The 18357-nt window shown below is 44.1% G+C and overlaps 1 protein-coding gene across 21 annotated transcripts in view; it reads right to left on the bottom strand.

The window, feature by feature from the left end:
• The window catches only part of KIF1B (kinesin family member 1B), a 118204-nt gene that overhangs the window by 40219 nt on the left and 59628 nt on the right, over window positions 1–18357 (bottom strand). For 8 of the 21 annotated variants that reach the window (XM_075839329.1, XM_075839322.1, XM_075839324.1 and 5 more), the window contains 8 exons: window positions 12763–12896; window positions 10544–10623; window positions 10244–10319; window positions 7561–7640; window positions 7366–7472; window positions 4489–4572; window positions 2551–2731; window positions 2178–2250 (listed from right to left, as the gene is read on the bottom strand). In XM_075839329.1, coding sequence (XP_075695444.1) covers window positions 2178–2250; window positions 2551–2731; window positions 4489–4572; window positions 7366–7472; window positions 7561–7640; window positions 10244–10319; window positions 10544–10623; window positions 12763–12896 — 815 coding nt within the window. Of the gene's footprint in view, window positions 1–2177; window positions 2251–2550; window positions 2732–4488; window positions 4573–7365; window positions 7473–7560; window positions 7641–10243; window positions 10320–10543; window positions 10624–12762; window positions 13008–18071; window positions 18108–18357 lie in introns of all 21 variants that reach the window. The other 13 variants (XM_075839308.1, XM_075839311.1, XM_075839326.1 and 10 more) reach the window with 5 other exon arrangements.

Genomic DNA, 18357 nt, shown 5'->3' with positions numbered 1-18357 from the left:
GCTGTTTTTTCCTGCAGATTACCCTAATCCCAGACAACCCCTTAAAATGGGTACTGCAAAATGACATGAACCACTATAAATGAAATACTAAATGAAGGATTTCTGTGGATGACTATAAAGCACAGACTGTAAAAGTCTACAAAGCTGAACGTATTTACAGAGGAAAAGATCTAGGTCGTCTCGTACAAGGGTAAGTAATCCCATCTATTTGATTGTGTCTCATCATCGTCATTTAAAGGTCTATTGTATAACTATAAAACAATTAGATTACCAGCAGGGGGCGCTATGGTTTACTGGTTTACAGTGACAGATCCCCAATCGATAGTTCCTGCTATTTGGGTTAAGCTTTAATTTTGCTCAATGTCCATAAAAAAATCTATTTTGCAATTACTCAATACTTTTCTAGAGTTAACATCTTCAGCTCTGCTAAACCGCGGATCGATCATTTCATCAAATATAAAGACAAAAAAGGTATAGACAACTATGTAAGGTGGGGGATCAGTGTGTCATATCATTATACCATTCCCTGAGGTTCTGCAAAGTTTTTTTTTTTAAGGGGTCTTTGCACAACCTGATTCATAATGCCGATGCGGTGAGGAAGGAGGAGGAGGCCGAACTAAGTTCTGACATCCGGCCTGCCTGCTATCGGGCTAGCACAAGGCACGGTCCACACGGTTAGTGTGTCGGCCCCTCCACAGTAACAATAAAGCCCATCTGTAGGACCGGCAATAATGTGAGGGCCAAGATGAAGGAGTACTAGACCCAACATCTCATGGTGCAGGGTGGAGAGAAGAACCCAGCACATTATTTCTATGGGAAACCAGTGCCAACTGTGGGTATTCTGGTGTGAATTTGGCTCTTCCAGCATTTACACATTACACAAAACAGCAGCACCGCCGGAGACGGCAAACGGATCAATGTCTTTAAAGACCCAACATCACAACGTGAAAATTTCGCCATGATTAAGTGTAAATATCCTTATTCCCATTGCAATTTCCGGTAGTGCTGCAGTTTGTTTCAAAGATTAGTCCCGGCGGTCTGTATACAGGATGAACAGGCGTTTATGTAGCAGAGTTACCGCAGCGTTAGCGCCCACCACTATCATCTGATGCCACATAGTGAGCCCCGACTATGCGCTGTGATGTATTCCCTGTACAATACAATGTGACTGGACGCGGCTTCCTGTGGTGTGAGAGAGAACATCCAGTCTGCAGGCAGCGACAGGAGAGGATGCATGCAAGGACGGAGAGAAGGTTCTGTGTGTGTAAGGAAGGGTTAATACATCCAGAACATATAACAGCTCAGTGACACCGTTCTTGAGAGGTACCCGCAGAGGAAACAGCCATGTTGCAGGCAGGACACCCCGCTGTGTTATAAGGGACATAATTAAGGCTACAACAACATGGCTGCCCCGCTGCCTGGAAGACGAGAAGTACAAATAACCCCGACAACAAATGAATGGCAGGAGCGTTATTATCAATATAAAAAAAAAGTCTGCGGAAAAGTCGCTCTGCAGCAAAGACGTCAGCAATATATACACTCCATGCATCTATTGCCTTAAAGGGACACCACCACACTACACAAACATCGTAACATGCAACTAACGGATACAGAGCATCAAAGGAATATCGAACTGGGGAGAAATATCCCATGCCTGATGGGGAAACTGATTGTATATAGGACGATACTATTTTTCTACCCCCTTCGTTCAATTCCTTTAGATCTTCTACAGTGATAGGAGAATTGGCGAGACATTGCAGCAGGGTGATACTGTCCCTTTAAGCAGCCGTTTCACACGCAATTTGTCACAATCCTCAGACATCTGTAATGTGAGCGCAGATCAGTCCGTTAGGTATTTAAATATCCTGCATCTAACATTAGCATCCCCCATAATGCAGTGCAGCTGCCCCCCTCTTGTAAGGGGCAATATAATATTAAATACCTACTAGCAAAAGGGTAAAGTTTCCACAGGCAGAGGCAGCCCATAGACTTTCATGCGTCGTGGTAAGAGGAGATTTAGCATGCAAAAAAAGTGCCGGAGAAGATGCGGAATGTTTAAATAGAAGTGTCCTGTAAAGGTGTTTCCAGAATGAGAGCAATAATCTCAGAAATGCAGAACTACGCGGATGTCGGGGGATATGTGAGCGAGAGCGGAGGAAAGTGTCCGGGGTTCTTACCAGTCGCTGCTGCTCCAGAAGTAGATCGGCCTCCTCCTTCTCTTTCTTGTATAGGATTTCCATTTCCTGGAGTCTGCAGGACAATCACAAGTAAAACTTAATGGCATCTCAGCTTTCCAATATAATATCCAAATCACAAGGCGGCCATGAAGAGCAGAGACAGAGGACAACACACCCCGGGATAGAACTAATGCAATACACAGGCTACATTACTAGATACATGTTATATGGCCAATATTGACAGGACGCGGGTGCCGATCACAGGTCTATGGTAAAGCCATCACCACGGGCCGTCGCGTCCAATGCTCTGATTATAAGTGTTAGACTCAAATGCAATAATGAAAAGGAAGCTCCAACATCTCCGTCCTCCTACCTTTTCTCCATCTCCTGCTTCATGTCAATGCCCTGCTTCTCCAGGAGCTCCCGCTGGGCAAAGGTCCAGTCCACTGGTTCTGAGGGAGTCTCGGCTGAGGGCGTCTTCTCACGTTCTGCACGGGCTTGTTCTGGGTGGTTAAATCGGAAAACGTGGTTCTTGCCCATAATGATACGATTGCCTGAGGAGATCACATAGGGAAAAGACCTTAAAATATACCCATCAGCTACAAAATACAGATAGGTATGAAAACAATAGAGCATAGCAATGACTGCCGCTACGATAGCTGCACAGTCCAGAGCAATAGCTGCCGCTACGATAGCTGCACAGTCCAGAGCATAGCAATGACTGCCGCTACAATAGCTGCATAGACCGGAGCATAGCAATGGCTGCCGCTACGATATCTGCATAGTCCAGAGCATAGCAATGACTGCCGCTACGATATCTGCATAGTCCAGAGCATAGCAATGACTGCCGCTACAATAGCTGCATAGACCGGAGCATAGCAATGGCTGCCGCTACGATATCTGCATAGTCCGGAGCATAGCAATAGCTGCCGCTACAATAGCTGCATAGTCCAGAGCATAGCAATAGCTGCCGCTACGATAGCTGCATAGTCCAGAGCATAGCAATAGCTGCCGCTACAATAGCTGCATAGTCCAGAGCATAGCAATGGCTGCCGCTACAATAGCTGCATAGTCCAGAGCATAGCAATGGCTGCCGCTACAATAGCTGCATAGTCCAGAGCATAGCAATGGCTGCCGCTACAATAGCTGCATAGTCCAGAGCATAGCAATAGCTGCAGCTACTTGTGCAGGATGAGCTGTTGGCACATAGCAATGTTGAATTCGTTCATGGCCAAAAAGCAATGACTGAATTAGATCTTGAAACTGCAACTATGAGAACTCAAGGCAACAGGTGTACCACCGCTGCAAGCACATCTGTCTGGGTACTGCACTCTTAGGGTAGGCACACACACAACGTAAACACTGCGGATTTTCCGCAACAGATTAATTGCTGAAAATCCGCAGCGTATTACAGTAGCAGCAGTGTGGGTGAGATTTCAACAAATATCCACCGAAATGTTCGCGTATAAATTGACCTGCGGTGCGGTTACGTAAAACGCAGCAGGTCAATTAATTTTGCGGATACGCAACTCTTCTGTTGTGGGTTTAACCATTAAATTCAATGCGGTGCTTAAACCCGCAACAAAGCAGTGTGTTGTGATATTTTCGTCGGAATCACAGCGATGCGCCGCAAAAATACGAAAAAAATAAAAATAAAGATATACTTACCCAGAGATCCCTTATTCTTCTCCAGTCCGGCCTCCCTGGATGACGTTGCGGGCCATGTGACCACTGCAGCCAATCACAGGCTGCAGCGTCACATGGTCTGCAACGTCATCCCAGGAGGCCGGACTGCGAGCCGAGAAGAGGGAGGGGGTAAATATGAACATTTTTTTTCCGGCGCTGCTTTGCAGCGGAAATTCCACCGGAAAAACGCACCACAATGTGGTGCCATTTTCCGGACGCCATTCCCTGCGGTGTTGAGGGCTGATTCGCTGCGCAGCTTAACGCAGTGTATCCGCACTGAATACGTTGTGTGTGTTCCTACCCTCAAAGGGATTCTATGTGATTAGAAAAATGGATCTTCTTTCTTTTCCCCAGAATCAGTGGCTCACATCCTTGTCTGGTATTGCTGCTCCGCCCTACTTACATGATACGACGCAGACCATAAATTTAGGGTGCTGTTCCTGGATCAAAAACAATAATCCCATAGAACGTCTTTAAGGCAGCCATTCCCATAACAATCGTTCAGCCCACAGCTCGGACTTCCTTATTAAAGTTGCCAAATATACTTATTGTATTAGGAGAAATAAAACATCTTTGAATAAGAAGCCGGTAAATCCGCAGAGTGATTCACAGCCGCGCTCCTCACCAGAACGAAGCTGCACTGGAAGAATCACGCATTTCCCATTCACATAAGTCTCTGAATGTTCACAGGGCTCCAGAGTCACAATAACTGCAAGAGAAGACACAAAAACAATGGGTTAATCATGTGCAGGATGCGAAGACGAGTTTAACCCCTATGTTACACTTTCACCATTCAGATCTCTGTTCTTTACCAGGCATGTCCCATATACTGTGCATCCAACTACAGGGAAGGGGTCACAGTACGGACCACTCACAGTAATACGCTTCATCTACATATGTTTGACAAATTGACGTCTGGCCCTGAATCACATACCCTGCTACCCCTTCAGAATTGCTAAAAACATATCCGTTCTGTGTCTACGATAGAAGTCAACGAGCAGTCAGATATTTGGATCCAGAGGTTTTAAAAATACAGGATTGTTAAGATTTCTATGGAAAGAGATGCCCAGACCCAGCGCCCAGCTGCGATATCCAACAAAAATAAGGGCAAATCTAAACGTTTTGAAGAAATTCGGGATACCTTAAAAGCTGCTCCATGTTCATTTCTATCTGAAGTGCGCGGTAACACTTAGTTAATATTTAGGCCCTGTTCACACAGAGCTTTTTTGCAAGCGGAAAATCTGCGACCTGCCTGCACTCTCTTTGCCGTGTTCTTCGGCCGCGGCATTTGAGCGCCGCGGGCAAAAAAAACCCGCTTTCTCTGCCTCCCATTGATGTCAATGGGAGGTCAGGGACGGAAATGCCCCAAGAAAAAGCATAAAGCTTCTTTTTACCGCTCTTGATTTCAATGACAGCCGTTTTCGCTGTTTTTGGCGGGGTTTCCGTCGCAGTTTCCGCGTTAAAAAACACACCAAAAAAACTCTGTGTGAATTTCTATTTATATAGCGCCAACATATTCCGCAGCACTTTACAATTCAGAGGGAACCTGAACAGACAATATCAGACATTACATAGTTACAAAACAAATTAACATTTCAAACGAGGGGAGTGAGGACCCTGATCACAAGAGCTTACAATCTATGAGGAAATAAGGGAGACATAAAATGTAAAAAATGTTAAGTACAATGGTCCTCAATCATTTATACATATGGGGTAGTAACATAAAGCTGCATGAGCCGGTCACCAGCCAGTATCTGACAGACATGAAGTGTATAAGTGTGGGGGATACTGCAGAATGAGGGGGTCAGGTTCTCATGACTAATGTAAAGGGGGGGGGCAGGTAAAGGGGTCGGATTAGGGAATGTTATAGGCCTGTTTAAAAAAATGTGTTTTCAGGGCACGTTTAAAACTGTGGATATTGGGAATTAATCTGATTGTCTGGGGTTGCGCGTTCTAGAGGACGGGTGCAGCATGAGAGAAATCTTGGAGACGGGAGTGGGAGGTTCGGATTATGGCGGATGTTAATCTAAGGTCGTTGGCAGAACGTAGAGCCCGAGTAGGGTGGTAGACAGAGATGAGGGAGGAGATGTAAGGAGGTGCAGCACTGTGGAGAGCGTAGTGGGTGAGAGTAATAAGTTTGAATTCAATTCTAAAGGGGATGGGCAACCAGTGCAGTGACTGGCACAGGGTAGAGGCATTGGTGTAGCGGTTGGTCAGAAAGATGAGCCTGGCTGCTGCATTGAGGAAAGATTGGAGAGGGGACAGTTTAGTGAGGGGAAGGCTGATTAGTAATGAGTTACAGGAGTCCAGATGAGAGAATCAGAGCGACAATGAGAGTTTCGGATGTTTCCACAGTAAGAAAAGGGTGGATTCTGGAGATGTTTTTAGGGTGGAGGTGACAGGAGCGTGAAAGTGATTGTATGTGAGGAGTAAAGGAAAGATCTGAGTCAAAAATAACCCTGAGACAGCGGGCGTGCTGCCCAGGAGTGATGGTAGTGATAGAGACAGCGGGCGTGCTGCCCAGGAGTGATGGTGGTGATAGAGACAGCGGGCGTGCTGCCCAGGAGTGATGGTAGTGATAGAGACAGCGGGCGTGCTGCCCAGGAGTGATGGTAGTGATAGAGACAGCGGGCGTGCTGCCCAGGAGTGATGGTAGTGATAGACACAGCGGGCGTGCTGCCCAGGAGTGATGGTAGTGATCGAGACAGCGGGCGTGCTGCCCAGGAGTTATGATAGTGCCACACACTGAGATGGAGACATCAGGTCTAGGGAGGTTAGTAGATGGTGGGAACACAAGGAGCTCAGTTTTAAAGATTCAGTTTCAGATAGAGAGAGGACATGATGTTGGAGACAGCGGACAGACAATCACTGGTGTTCTGTATTAGAGCGCGGGTGATGTCATGGGATATATAATTGGGTGTGACAGCCGGGTAGAGATGGTACTGGAAGCCAAATCTGCTGATGGTTTGTCCAATCGGCGCTGTGTTGAGAGAAAAGAGGAGCGGACCTAGGACTGAACCCTGAGGAACCCCGATAGTAAGGGGAAGAGGAGAAGAAGTGGAACCAGCAAATGACACGCTGAACGAGGCCTTAAGGGTTTGTGCATTTGTTTATGTTGCTTATAGCACCAACATATTCCACATACCCTGTTATCATCACACTTAAGGGCCCAGTGTGGCTCACCATCTCAATTGCTTATCTTTAGGTTTGTCTTTTTGCAACGTGGGAGGAAACCAGAGAACGCAAAAACACGGGAAGAACATACAAACTCCATGACTGTTGTCCTTGGTCGGATTTAAAGCCAGGACCACAAGGAAACAGTGTCAACCTCTGAGCCACGGTGCTGCCATCTTAGCTATAACTTCCTGCGCCCCAATGATCAGATTGACCATATACCCGGATCCTTGTCTGACGAAATCTAGTGTTCTAACGTATAAATACATAACGATCATCAGTCATTCACAAAATGCTAAATAAACATATAAAAATATAAGATGTATACCTTCTCCCGTGGGCCTCCTCTCACTGCGGAATATACAGTGCTCCTCCTTAATGTGAGCGCCACTCAGTACAATGTCCTGCCGTCTTTCTGGATCCGCCTGACCAACCCTGTAGACAACAGACCAGAACGATCATCGCCAGGAGTTCAGACACAGGTATAGGCCGCACTAGTACAGTAAAAGTACACTGCGCTTACCTGGTTATGCCGTCTTTAATGTAATACAAAAGGCACTCGGACATAAGAGGATCTTCATTAAGGTTCACGAGATGCGGAGTCTGTAATAAAATATTAGGGCATCAGTAACAGAATCTATTCCTGCGCTCACCTACAACATAACATTTCAAGGGGTTCACCAGTCTTAAATAAAGAATAATCATTGTAAAATGAAAAGTTCTGCAACTTTCTAATATATATTGTGCTTCAATTCCTTACTCTTTTCAAGAGCTCTGCTTGCTGTCTATGAATGGGAACATCCTTGTTTACAATCAGAGGCTAGAAATTGTTCTGAACCAGTTCTACTCACATGTCTTCAACTTGTTACAATGTATCAGTCTAGGGAAGTGCTACCAGCCCTGAGTGTAGGACAGGAGATAGATTTGTGCTGCTGTTATGTTAAAGGGGTAATCCAGAATTATAATTTTTTTTAAAAGGTATGCTTGTGGCTTAGACCCTTAAAGCGCCACTCTTGTTAATGGGCTGTGCCTGGTATTGCAGCTAATCCATTGAGAACTGATTGTTTTTTCTAATTCTGGACAAGCCTCAACTGATACACTGTTGCAATTTGCAGCAGTGGGATAATTCAGTTCGGGTCAACTTTGAGCATCTTCCATTCACTGACAACAAGCCACAATATCTTGAAAACGTAAGGAATTAAAACACAAAAAGTATATTAAAAAGGTTCAGAACTTTTCATTACACTGATCGTTTTACAAACCTGTTGATTCTCCTAGACTAAAATATATACATTGGCGCAAACTAAAATTTCAAAGTCACCGGTAAAATCCACGTAATAGTTGGTAGGAATGATCATGTCGCTAAGTGGCAGAGATTACGGTCACAAACCGCACACACACCATTAGTGCTTTTCTAAGAGTGTCTATTTGGGAAGGAGAGCTACCCGCTACAACAAACCTTCTTTGGGGAAAAGACCCCGGAGGAGTCAGCCATGAGGTCGCAGACGCTGGGTGAAGAGATCTGTACGGGAGCAGCCAGGACAGAGACAGAAAGCACGAAAGACAGTGGCAGATGGAAGGCAGAATGAAAATGATGACAATGACGTCCCCTGCACGGCTCATTTCTTGCTAAGTGGCATTACAGAACTACAGCTCCCAGAATCCCCCCTCACCTGAAGAAGCACAGAGGACTCTGGGAGGATGAACTGTTCTTTGTTTCTACCATGTGAAATGCCAACGCTACTACGTCAACTACTGAAGACAATAAAACGTCCATTTACTGACGTGGGTAACACCTGGGGAGCTACAATATCATTTTCGGGGTTACTACAATCTGTACTGTACTAAATACAGTAGTAATTCATGAAGCCAAGGGTGTTCCCAGGGTAGCAATTAAGGGGGTTCTTGCCGTTTCTAGCTGGGTATGGGATGTAAACTGAAAATACGCCCAATGCACAGACGCAGTTCACATCACAGCTACATTCCCCTATGCGGCCCATCTGGGAGACCCAATCATCTACATCAACCATGAAGCTGGAAGACATAATAGTAAGGAATCCCTTTAAATGGGGGTCATGTTGGGGATGGAGGGGTGACTTTAACCCATTAGAAACCTTTTCAGATTTACTTACCTTTCTTACAAAATGTCATATAGAATCTGAAATGTTGCTATGGGTTACAGCACTAATTTAATGAGTATTAGACCCAGTTCACACTGAGTTTTTTAACGCTGATTTTGACGAGGAAACCGCATTAGAATCAGCGCAAAAAATGTCAGAAACCGCCTCTCATTGATTTCAATGGGAGGCAGAGGAGTTTTGTTCAAAAAGTGGCATGCTCTTTCTTCCCGTGGTTCCGCCTCTGACAGAAAAAGCGTTTTTCGCTGTTTTTTTTTTACCTGAGGCCCTCGATGGCCGCGGGTGAAAAAAGCAGGGGGGAAACCGCGGAAAGAAAGTGCATGCAGGTCAAAGCCTCTGCCTGCAAATTCCTCTGTATGAACAGGGCCTTACTACTAGGCTTAAGGGTACAGACTTGGCTTATGAATTAGTTGCTAAAACAGACCTGATCTGCCGAAAGCGAGTCAAAATACTCATCAAAAAACATGGAGGATATCTGGGAAAGAATGAAATGTGAGATGAAGACAGGAAATTAGAGGACACAGGTGAGTATGGGGGGACTCCACTCACTGCCATTGATGAGAGATGGATTTAGTGTACGTACCACCCAAACGTGGCATATTACATAACATCTATCAACAGGGCAGTCGGGGTGAGCGAATAGCTGCATGTGCACCCACTAAATAAGAATTTAGGTATTACACTAGACTTCTCTGTATTTCGGACTGGCCAGGAGGCCTCAATAAGAGGTGGCATATTCTATGTTCATATGGTACATGGCCGATTCAAGCTCTCCTCCCTCCCCGATCAGAACTTTTGAGGGAGGACAAACATTTAAAAGGGTGCAAATTACACAATGAATTCACCTCTGTGACAACATTGTATAGATGCCTTCATCTCAAGGGGTCTTGTCCTGGTAAACGATCCCCCTATCTATCTGTGACATACATGCTGCTGTGACTATGCAATGAACCAGTTACTTTTTTAACTATACGTTCCAGCAGACCATACGAGAGAGCGACAGGTATATTGTCAAGCCACAGCCCAGAAGGAAGTTGTGCGCGGATAGTTCGGGAGTAAAGACTTTACCTTTTTAGGGGAGAAGACTCCCAATGTTCCACCATCTTCTCGAATTGCCACCCCCATCTCTGCCAGTAATGCCTCTCTGAAAGGAAAAGGTGTGAAGGATCAGTTTATGGATCACCGCAGCCTTCCGTCTACAAGATGTCATTTTACAAGGGCCTGATTTACAGATCTCATACAGGAGCAGTCACCGCTTGTTATGGTCATTGCGGATTCAAGGAGCTGCACAATTCTGGCAGAATCCATAAGAATTCAGGATCGGGGGGTAAATCAGATGTTGTTGTTAATAAGAGAGATCCATCGTACCTCTCCATGCGGATAGCTTCCGTTTTTCTAAGTTTCTCCTCCCAAGTTTCATTAAGTTCCGCAATAATTTTCTCGGATTCCTGGTGGAAAATTGGACATAAAACGGTCAGATGTGTCTTATCTAACACAAGCGGTACAGTCAGCGTTGACAGAGAGGACCTGAGGATTCTGGGTGGATCTCTTGTGTCTTACAGGTCAGAATAAGGGTTTCTGGGATTTCAGGGATTCTTGATATAGCAACACTGCAAGGGTACAGGTCTCTATGGACTGCCAGGTCAGAGGGAAATATAGCCGAGGAAGATGAATGGAAAAACATGCAAAAGTATGCCACTGTACAGGCATACACTGGCACACGACGCCCATATGTAAAATAAAAACCATACACTGACGTATACTTTTTTTTTTTTTTTTTATAGAAGAGCATAATGGACTATGCTTTCCTATACAGTAAGAAAAAAAAAAAAGGTATTCCGACACATACTAGCCAGGCGTATACCAAAGAGACACTTTTTTGGCATACGACGGGTGCATATCGCTGTATGGAAACACTAGGCATATGTGCTGGAGAACTCCCGATGCATACGTCAAACTTTGTTAAAAAAAAACAACCATATGTGAACAGAGCCTGGAATCCTGATCTGCCACGTTTATGGCATATCGACGGAATATGCCATAAATGTTTGATAGATGCAGGTCCCTCTGCATCTCTCCGGATCAGCTTGCACTGAGAACAGGGCCTCATGGTGGCGCTCCTGTTTATATCAGGCACTGGGGTGGCGTGATCGGAGCGCCGTGGACGTCATGTACAAGAATAGGTCTATTCTTTGCATTGTGCATATCAATGCAATGTACAACAACTCGGGCCACTTCTATGCTGCGTACAATAGGAGAACTGTTCAGACATTAAGACTGTGCAGTCTCTGTCTTGTACCACTGGAGAGCCGCTGGCTGGGGGCAGGGGGCATAGAAGGCCTAGCCCTAAACATCCCATCCTCATCACCTATATCTTGTGCAAGCAAAAGTAATCTAGTGCTGCTCTGATCTTCCCGAGTCCTTCCTACTTTCCATCCTATTAAATGTATCCTAGAGGAAGCCACTGACAGAGTTGTCCCACATTGTGCATTGCCTTTCCTCCAGGGGGCGCTGGACCTAGGATAGTTATTCCCACAATTACGTCTATCCTCAATCCAGAACCGTCAAAGGAAATTGTAGGATTGCCTATAGCAACTACTCAGGTCTGACTGATAAACAGTGGCTGCAATCCGATGGTCACTATAGGCAACACCATTGATGTTATCGGCGCAACTTTGATTAATCTCCATCTTGATGTCCAGAGTTAAAGGGCTTTTAAAAATATATATGAAGCGGCCCACCCCATGGAATTTATATTACAAAATTTCCAAGAAATGCAAAAAAACTAAATTGAAGGAGATTCCAAAACAGGAAATTCTATAAGAGCGCAGAACAATGGGCTGTAAGGAGGAAATTCACGGTCAAGGGAACACTTGCAATTTTACATAGGGTACATTATAAGTGGTAAAAAAAAAAAAAATCATTTTCTTAGTGGTTATAGATTGCTCTTCAGGCATAGAAAAAAAATGTGACGGAGCTTATGGACAGGTTCTTAGCAGAATTCCTCTAAAACATTGCAAACAATGCACATCATATGGAAGTACACCCGTGAGAGCAAGAGAGGGGTCCTCTGTTCATGATCCTCATCTCTTGGGCAGAGTATAGAGCGGTTACATAGAGCGTCTCTCTCTGGAGGACCCGTCCTGTATTACACAGACAACACATTAATATGAATAGACACTGTGTAATACTTCATTTCCCCTGTGGTGGTGCTGCAGGGAAATTGAACACTTACTGACGGGTTTCCTCACAGATTACATCTGATCACTGGGGGTCGAGTTCCGAGCAAAGGAACCCTTCTAACAAGTAGGGATTGTCCAAATCGTAAAACCCCTTTAAAATATATAAGCCCTAAACTAATATTCACGGTCACATTTTAAGTCCCACAACGCAATTTGACAAAATTCTGAATTTACAGGCCTTATAGAGTGGTGTGGTCGATCACCCAGACTAGGATAGCTCCATTTCTTTGCAGATGACTCTACTATCTCATTTCATAGTGGAGATCCGCATCTCATGAATGGTTGGCGATCCATTTAGCAAACTCCACCTTGATAGTGAGATAGCGTTTATTAATTCAGGCTTACCTTGAGCCGCTCAATGGCTTCCTCTCCTCCGGGGGTGGACATGATCCTCTCCTGGATGCTTGTGACCGTAGACAACCCCACCTGACTACTGAGAGAACAGGATGATGGGGAAGATGCCAGTGAGTTCATGGAGGCTGTGGAGAAATGGCCAGGCCGTTGATTCTCATTGGATAGCAAGTACTTATTCTTAAGGTTCTGGTTATCGTTGATGTCTGAGAGAGTAAGGCAGGTCACAGAAGGAAGAGCTGAACACAGGAGAAGAGCCAAGGACAGAGGAACAAGGAGAGAGGGAAACCACAGTGAGAGACAGGAGAGATAGCAATTCTGCATCACATCTTTCATGATGGCAGCTCGGATCGTCACTCAGGGGCATGAGGCGTGAGAAAAAGGGGTAGGATGAGGGTAGTGAAAAAGGAGGTGATGGTGGGGGGTGTCCCGAAAACATTTATAAAATAAATAGTGAATTAAGCTCATCCAGCAATAATTACACAAAACTAAACAGATGATCAATGACTGAATACATAGACCGATCTACAATATTGAAATCAATAACACTTTGTATATGTACGGCCAGCGATCAATAGTCCATGAACAATCTGGACTGTCCTTCTATACACTTCCTAGATCATGACTTTTTAGGCTCTGTTCACACTTGCGTTGTGGCTTCTATTTATTAAACTAGGCCAGATCTGTTGTATGACGGATACCATCGGCACCTGACGGACCACATTGACTTACATGGGTCTGCCAAAGCTCCGTCCTGGTGTCCATTGTTTTGCTAAAAAAAAAAGCAGCGAAGCGCTATTGCTGCCATCAACTCGAACTTGCGGTGCCGGCTTTGAATGGAGCTTCTGGCGCAGGTGTGAACAGTGTCTTACTTATCTCGAAATGTCATTGAGTTACTGGCATTGTTGGGGGCTCTCTCAGCCGGGACTCTAATTAGATATTTGGAGAATTACTTACAACGGAGTTATGTTAACATCATTATCAGTGGGGTCCCTGCTGACGTACTCTCTCAGATGTTATCTTCTGAAATGTCTCAATGAGACGCCAAAAGATCAGTAAAATTGGAGGACTACTCTAAGGGTACGCTCTAAATTCCCCTTAGACACCTATTCCTCCTCACCCCACATACACATGTATGTGTACTCAATAGGGAGAGGGGAATAAGCCACTGCCAGACACCTTTGGCGGTCGGCTGATCTCTTATGAGAACAAAGGATCGGGAATTTTAATATGACCGATCCTTCTTTCCCCGGAGAACCCCATACACATTAGATAGTTGTCCGATCCCACTGACTTGCATCTAGTCTGTATGGGCTCCCTAAGAGATAGCCACAATAGTGGACCTATTAAAGTAAGCATGGGGGGATTTGGGTTTACTGAAGGATATTTTGGGGTTTGCCATTCGAGGAGGCGGCATCCTGTACACAACTGACAGAGATATCAGCTTATTCCAGAAAATACTGAACACATTACATCACTTCTATTGAATCGTGAGCAAGAAGCAGAGAGCAGCACAACAGTTTACAGTTTTTGGCCATAGAGCAGTAGCGAGATCTTCTAGCAAAGCCAACCAGTGGTTTAGTATTGTTAGGGGAAAAAAGCGAGCAAGACCAGAAAGAGATTAAAAGGTTCGACCAGTCTGTAAATGAAGCTTAATAATTGTTTAACGAAAAGATCTACAACTTTCTAATATACTTTGTTTCAATTCTTCACAATTTTCAATATCTCTTCTTGCCTTCAGTGAATAAGAACAACCTTGATTCTATTCAGAGGCTAAAAAAATAAATATATATGTGTCCTCCTCATATAGCTACAGTTTGATACAATGTATCAGTGCAGAAAAGAGCCATCAGCCTGAAGTCCAAGTGAATGGGACTGAGTTGCAGTACCAGGCACAGCCACAACTATACACATGGCGTCCTTGTGTAAATGATGCCAGAGCATGGCAGACCCCACCAATCAGCAGAATGAGGGGGGTCCTAGGAGTCAGATGCACACTGATTAATATGGATGGTCTATCGTTATGGATATCGATTTTTAAGGTCACAGGGAAAAAATCTTTAGCACACAGAGGATTGCCTGATACATTGTAACAAAACCAAAGCTGTGAGCTGGAGATCAAAGTGGGGTTTTAGCAAATCAGAATGTTTCTAGTCAGCAAGTAGGAAAAATGGTGAGAAATAGAAATTGTAGAACTTTTCATTATACAATGATTAAGATTTATTTACTGAAAAAATAAAGAATAAACGAAAAAAAAATAATAGAAGGTTAAAGCCAAGAAGAAAATGTATATGTTGATCACTAATCAGGTAATTAAGCTATTAACAGGAAAAAAAAAAAAAGATACAAAATTCATTGACATGAGAACATGGCGATCGCTTGGCAAGAGATTGCAAAGCCGTCATGCAAAGTTTACCCAGCAGAACTATTAGTGTCCTCAGCGCAGCAGCAAAGACTTTCTTAATGGGCAGGAAATCTCAGACAGATTCTTAGAGATGGTTTCAATATGATCCTTGTTAACCAGCAACAAAGAGTTAATCCAAAGTCTCTTCTCACCATTCTGGCATGTAGGGGGCAGGAATCCAAACGTTGGCTCTGATCTAATACTAATAAGCCCCTTAAAAGGGTGTGGACACCTTTCTTTTTTTACAGAAATTTGTGTGTTTTTGCACACTAATCACTTGTGTAATATACTTTTTTTTGCTTGGTTTCAGTTCAGCAGCTTTTATGTATCCACTGTACATAGAAGCTGCAGAACGTAGATGTCAGTCGAATCTGTCACTGAGCTGGTCTGACGGCTTGGCTGATAAGAGGCTGGTGTGTACCTCTGACACCTCATTCATCTAAGCCTAATACTGATAAGATCAGAGTTGATCAACTTTAAAATGTTATCAACTTAAACATTTTTTATAAATGTATATTACAAAAGTGATTTGTATGCAAAAACAGCTGCACTCACTGTTCTACTGGTGGAGTCACTGTGTACATACATTACATTACTTATCCTGTACTGATCCTGAGTTACATCCTGTATTATACTCCAGAGCTGCACTCACTATTCTGCTGGTGGAGTCACTGTGTACATACATTACATTACTTATCCTGTACTGATCCTGAGTTACATCCTGTATTATACTCCAGAGCTGCACTCACTATTCTGCTGGTGGAGTCACTGTGTACATACATTACATTACTTATCCTGTACTGATCCTGAGTTATAGCCTGTATTATACTCCAGAGCTGCACTCACTATTCTGCTGGTGGAGTCACTGTGTACATACATTACTTATCCTGTACTGATCCTGAGTTACATCCAGTATTATACTCCAGAGCTGCACTCACTATTCTGCTGGTGGAGTCTCTGTGTACATACATTACATTACTTATCCTGTACTGATCCTGAGTTACATCCTGTATTATACTCCAGAGCTGTACTCACTGTTCTACTGGTGGAGTCACTGTGTACATACATTACATTACTTATCCTGTACTGATCCTGAGTTACATCCTGTATTATACTCCAGAGCTGCACTCACTATTCTGCTGGTGGAGTCACTGTGTACATACATTACTTATCCTGTACTGATCCGGAGTTATATCCTGTATTATACTCCAGAGCTGCACTCACTATTCTGCTGGTGGAGTCACTGTGTACATACATTACATTACTTATCCTGTACTGATCCCGAGTTACATCCTGTATTATATTCCAGAGCTGCACTCACTATTCTGCTGGAGTCACTGTGTACATACATTACATTACTTACCCTGTACTGATCCTGAGTTATACCCTGTGTTATACTCCAGAGCTGCACTCCCTATTCTGCTGGTGGAGTCACTGTGTACATACATTACTTATCCTGTACTGATCCTGAGTTACATCCTGTATTATACTCCAGAGCTGCATTCACTATTCTGCTGGTGGAGTCACTGTGTACACACATTACATTACTTATCCTGTACTGATCCCGAGTTATATCCTGTATTATATTCCAGAGCTGCACTCACTATTCTGCTGGTGGAGTCACTGTGTACATACATTACTTTTCCTGTACTGATCCTGAGTTGCATCCTGTATTATACTCCAGAGCTGCACTCCCTATTCTGCTGGTGGAGTCACTGTGTACATACGTTACATTACTGATCCTGAGTTACATACGTTATTATAGTCCAGAGCTGCATTCACGATTTTGCAGGTTTCAGGGATAAAATCTCCCACTGTTCCTTGCTTATTTAGGGTCTGAACAGAACTTGGTCTTGTCATTCTGGGAAGTGTAGTTTTTACACCAGGCACTGTACGGTCATCTGATAATAGGAGCACAGCTATGGCTCTGTGCACACTGCGTTTTGCAGTATACGTCGGGAGCATCTCCTGACGTATACCTCCAATGGAGGCTGCAACGTATGCCACTGCGCGCTACATGTGTCTTTTTTTTTTACTGGATACCGTTATATGGAATAGCATAGTCTACTACTCTATTCCATAACTTTGTTTTGCAGTATACTAACGTACATCGCCCTAAGGCCCCATGCACACAACCGTAGATTTTATCCGTAATTACAGACCGTAATTATGGACCCATTCATTTCTATGGCCGATGGACACCTTACCGTATATTTACAGGAAGGTGTCCGGGCCGTAGACCGCTTCTGTAAAAAATAGGACATGACCTATTTTTTTATTTTACGGACTGTGATCCCGTACTTTATAATGGGAGCACAGCCCGCAAATACGGGTGACTGTCGGCGGCCGTCCATGCCCGTAATCACGGACCGTGATTATGGGCACGGTCGTCTGCATGGGGCCTAACAGAGGGCAACAAAACAAACTTTTGGCCTCCGTCAGGTGAATGGGGGCCTATGAATACATTAAAAGTTTCTTACGGTTTTCAACAGCAACCAGCAGAATTGTGAATTCAGCTCTGCGGTATAATATAGACTGTAGATCAAAATCAGTACAAGGAAAGTAATGCAATGTAATTAGAAAGGTAATGGAGATGGATTAAACGGTGCTCATGGGCGGACATGCCCTTTAATCATCTTATTGTCATTTCGGTTATCATTCTAACACTTATACCACAAATGATTAAAGGGACAACAACTTCTGGGTTGCTGAATTATATTTAACGGTCCACTTTCTAATCCCATTTTCAAGCATATTGCAAGTTTTGTTGTATTTCTTTCTAAGCTCCATAATTCTGTCTGAGATTTCATTGCGGTCTGTGCTGGCATGCAAGATTCAGCTGTAAGCTGCTTGGCTAGAAAGCGAGGCCAATGAGAATAAAGATTATTGATATACACACATTTCACTCCGGGGTAATTGTCTTCAATAGAATCAACTGATGGAAGGCAGGAGGAAAGACAAGACGGAAGGAATTTTTAGTTTTTGGGAACACCGATGTGAAGAGGGGTTGTTAAAGCGGTATTCCAGAATTTAACATGGATGGCTCACCCTAAGAATAGGTCATTAGTATGCGATCCTTATTGTCCGACCTTTGGGATCGCCACTGATCAGGAAAAAGCAGCCAATTAACTGCAGGTCCAGAAACAGCGCCGTCCATGTTCATGTGGCGGTATCTGGCACTGCAG

The sequence above is a fragment of the Rhinoderma darwinii genome, chromosome 10 (assembly GCF_050947455.1).
Source record: "Rhinoderma darwinii isolate aRhiDar2 chromosome 10, aRhiDar2.hap1, whole genome shotgun sequence".
Classification (NCBI taxonomy): Eukaryota; Metazoa; Chordata; class Amphibia; order Anura; family Rhinodermatidae; genus Rhinoderma; species Rhinoderma darwinii.
Note: the sequence above shows the minus strand (reverse complement) of the source record. Positions and strands in the feature narration are given on the sequence as shown.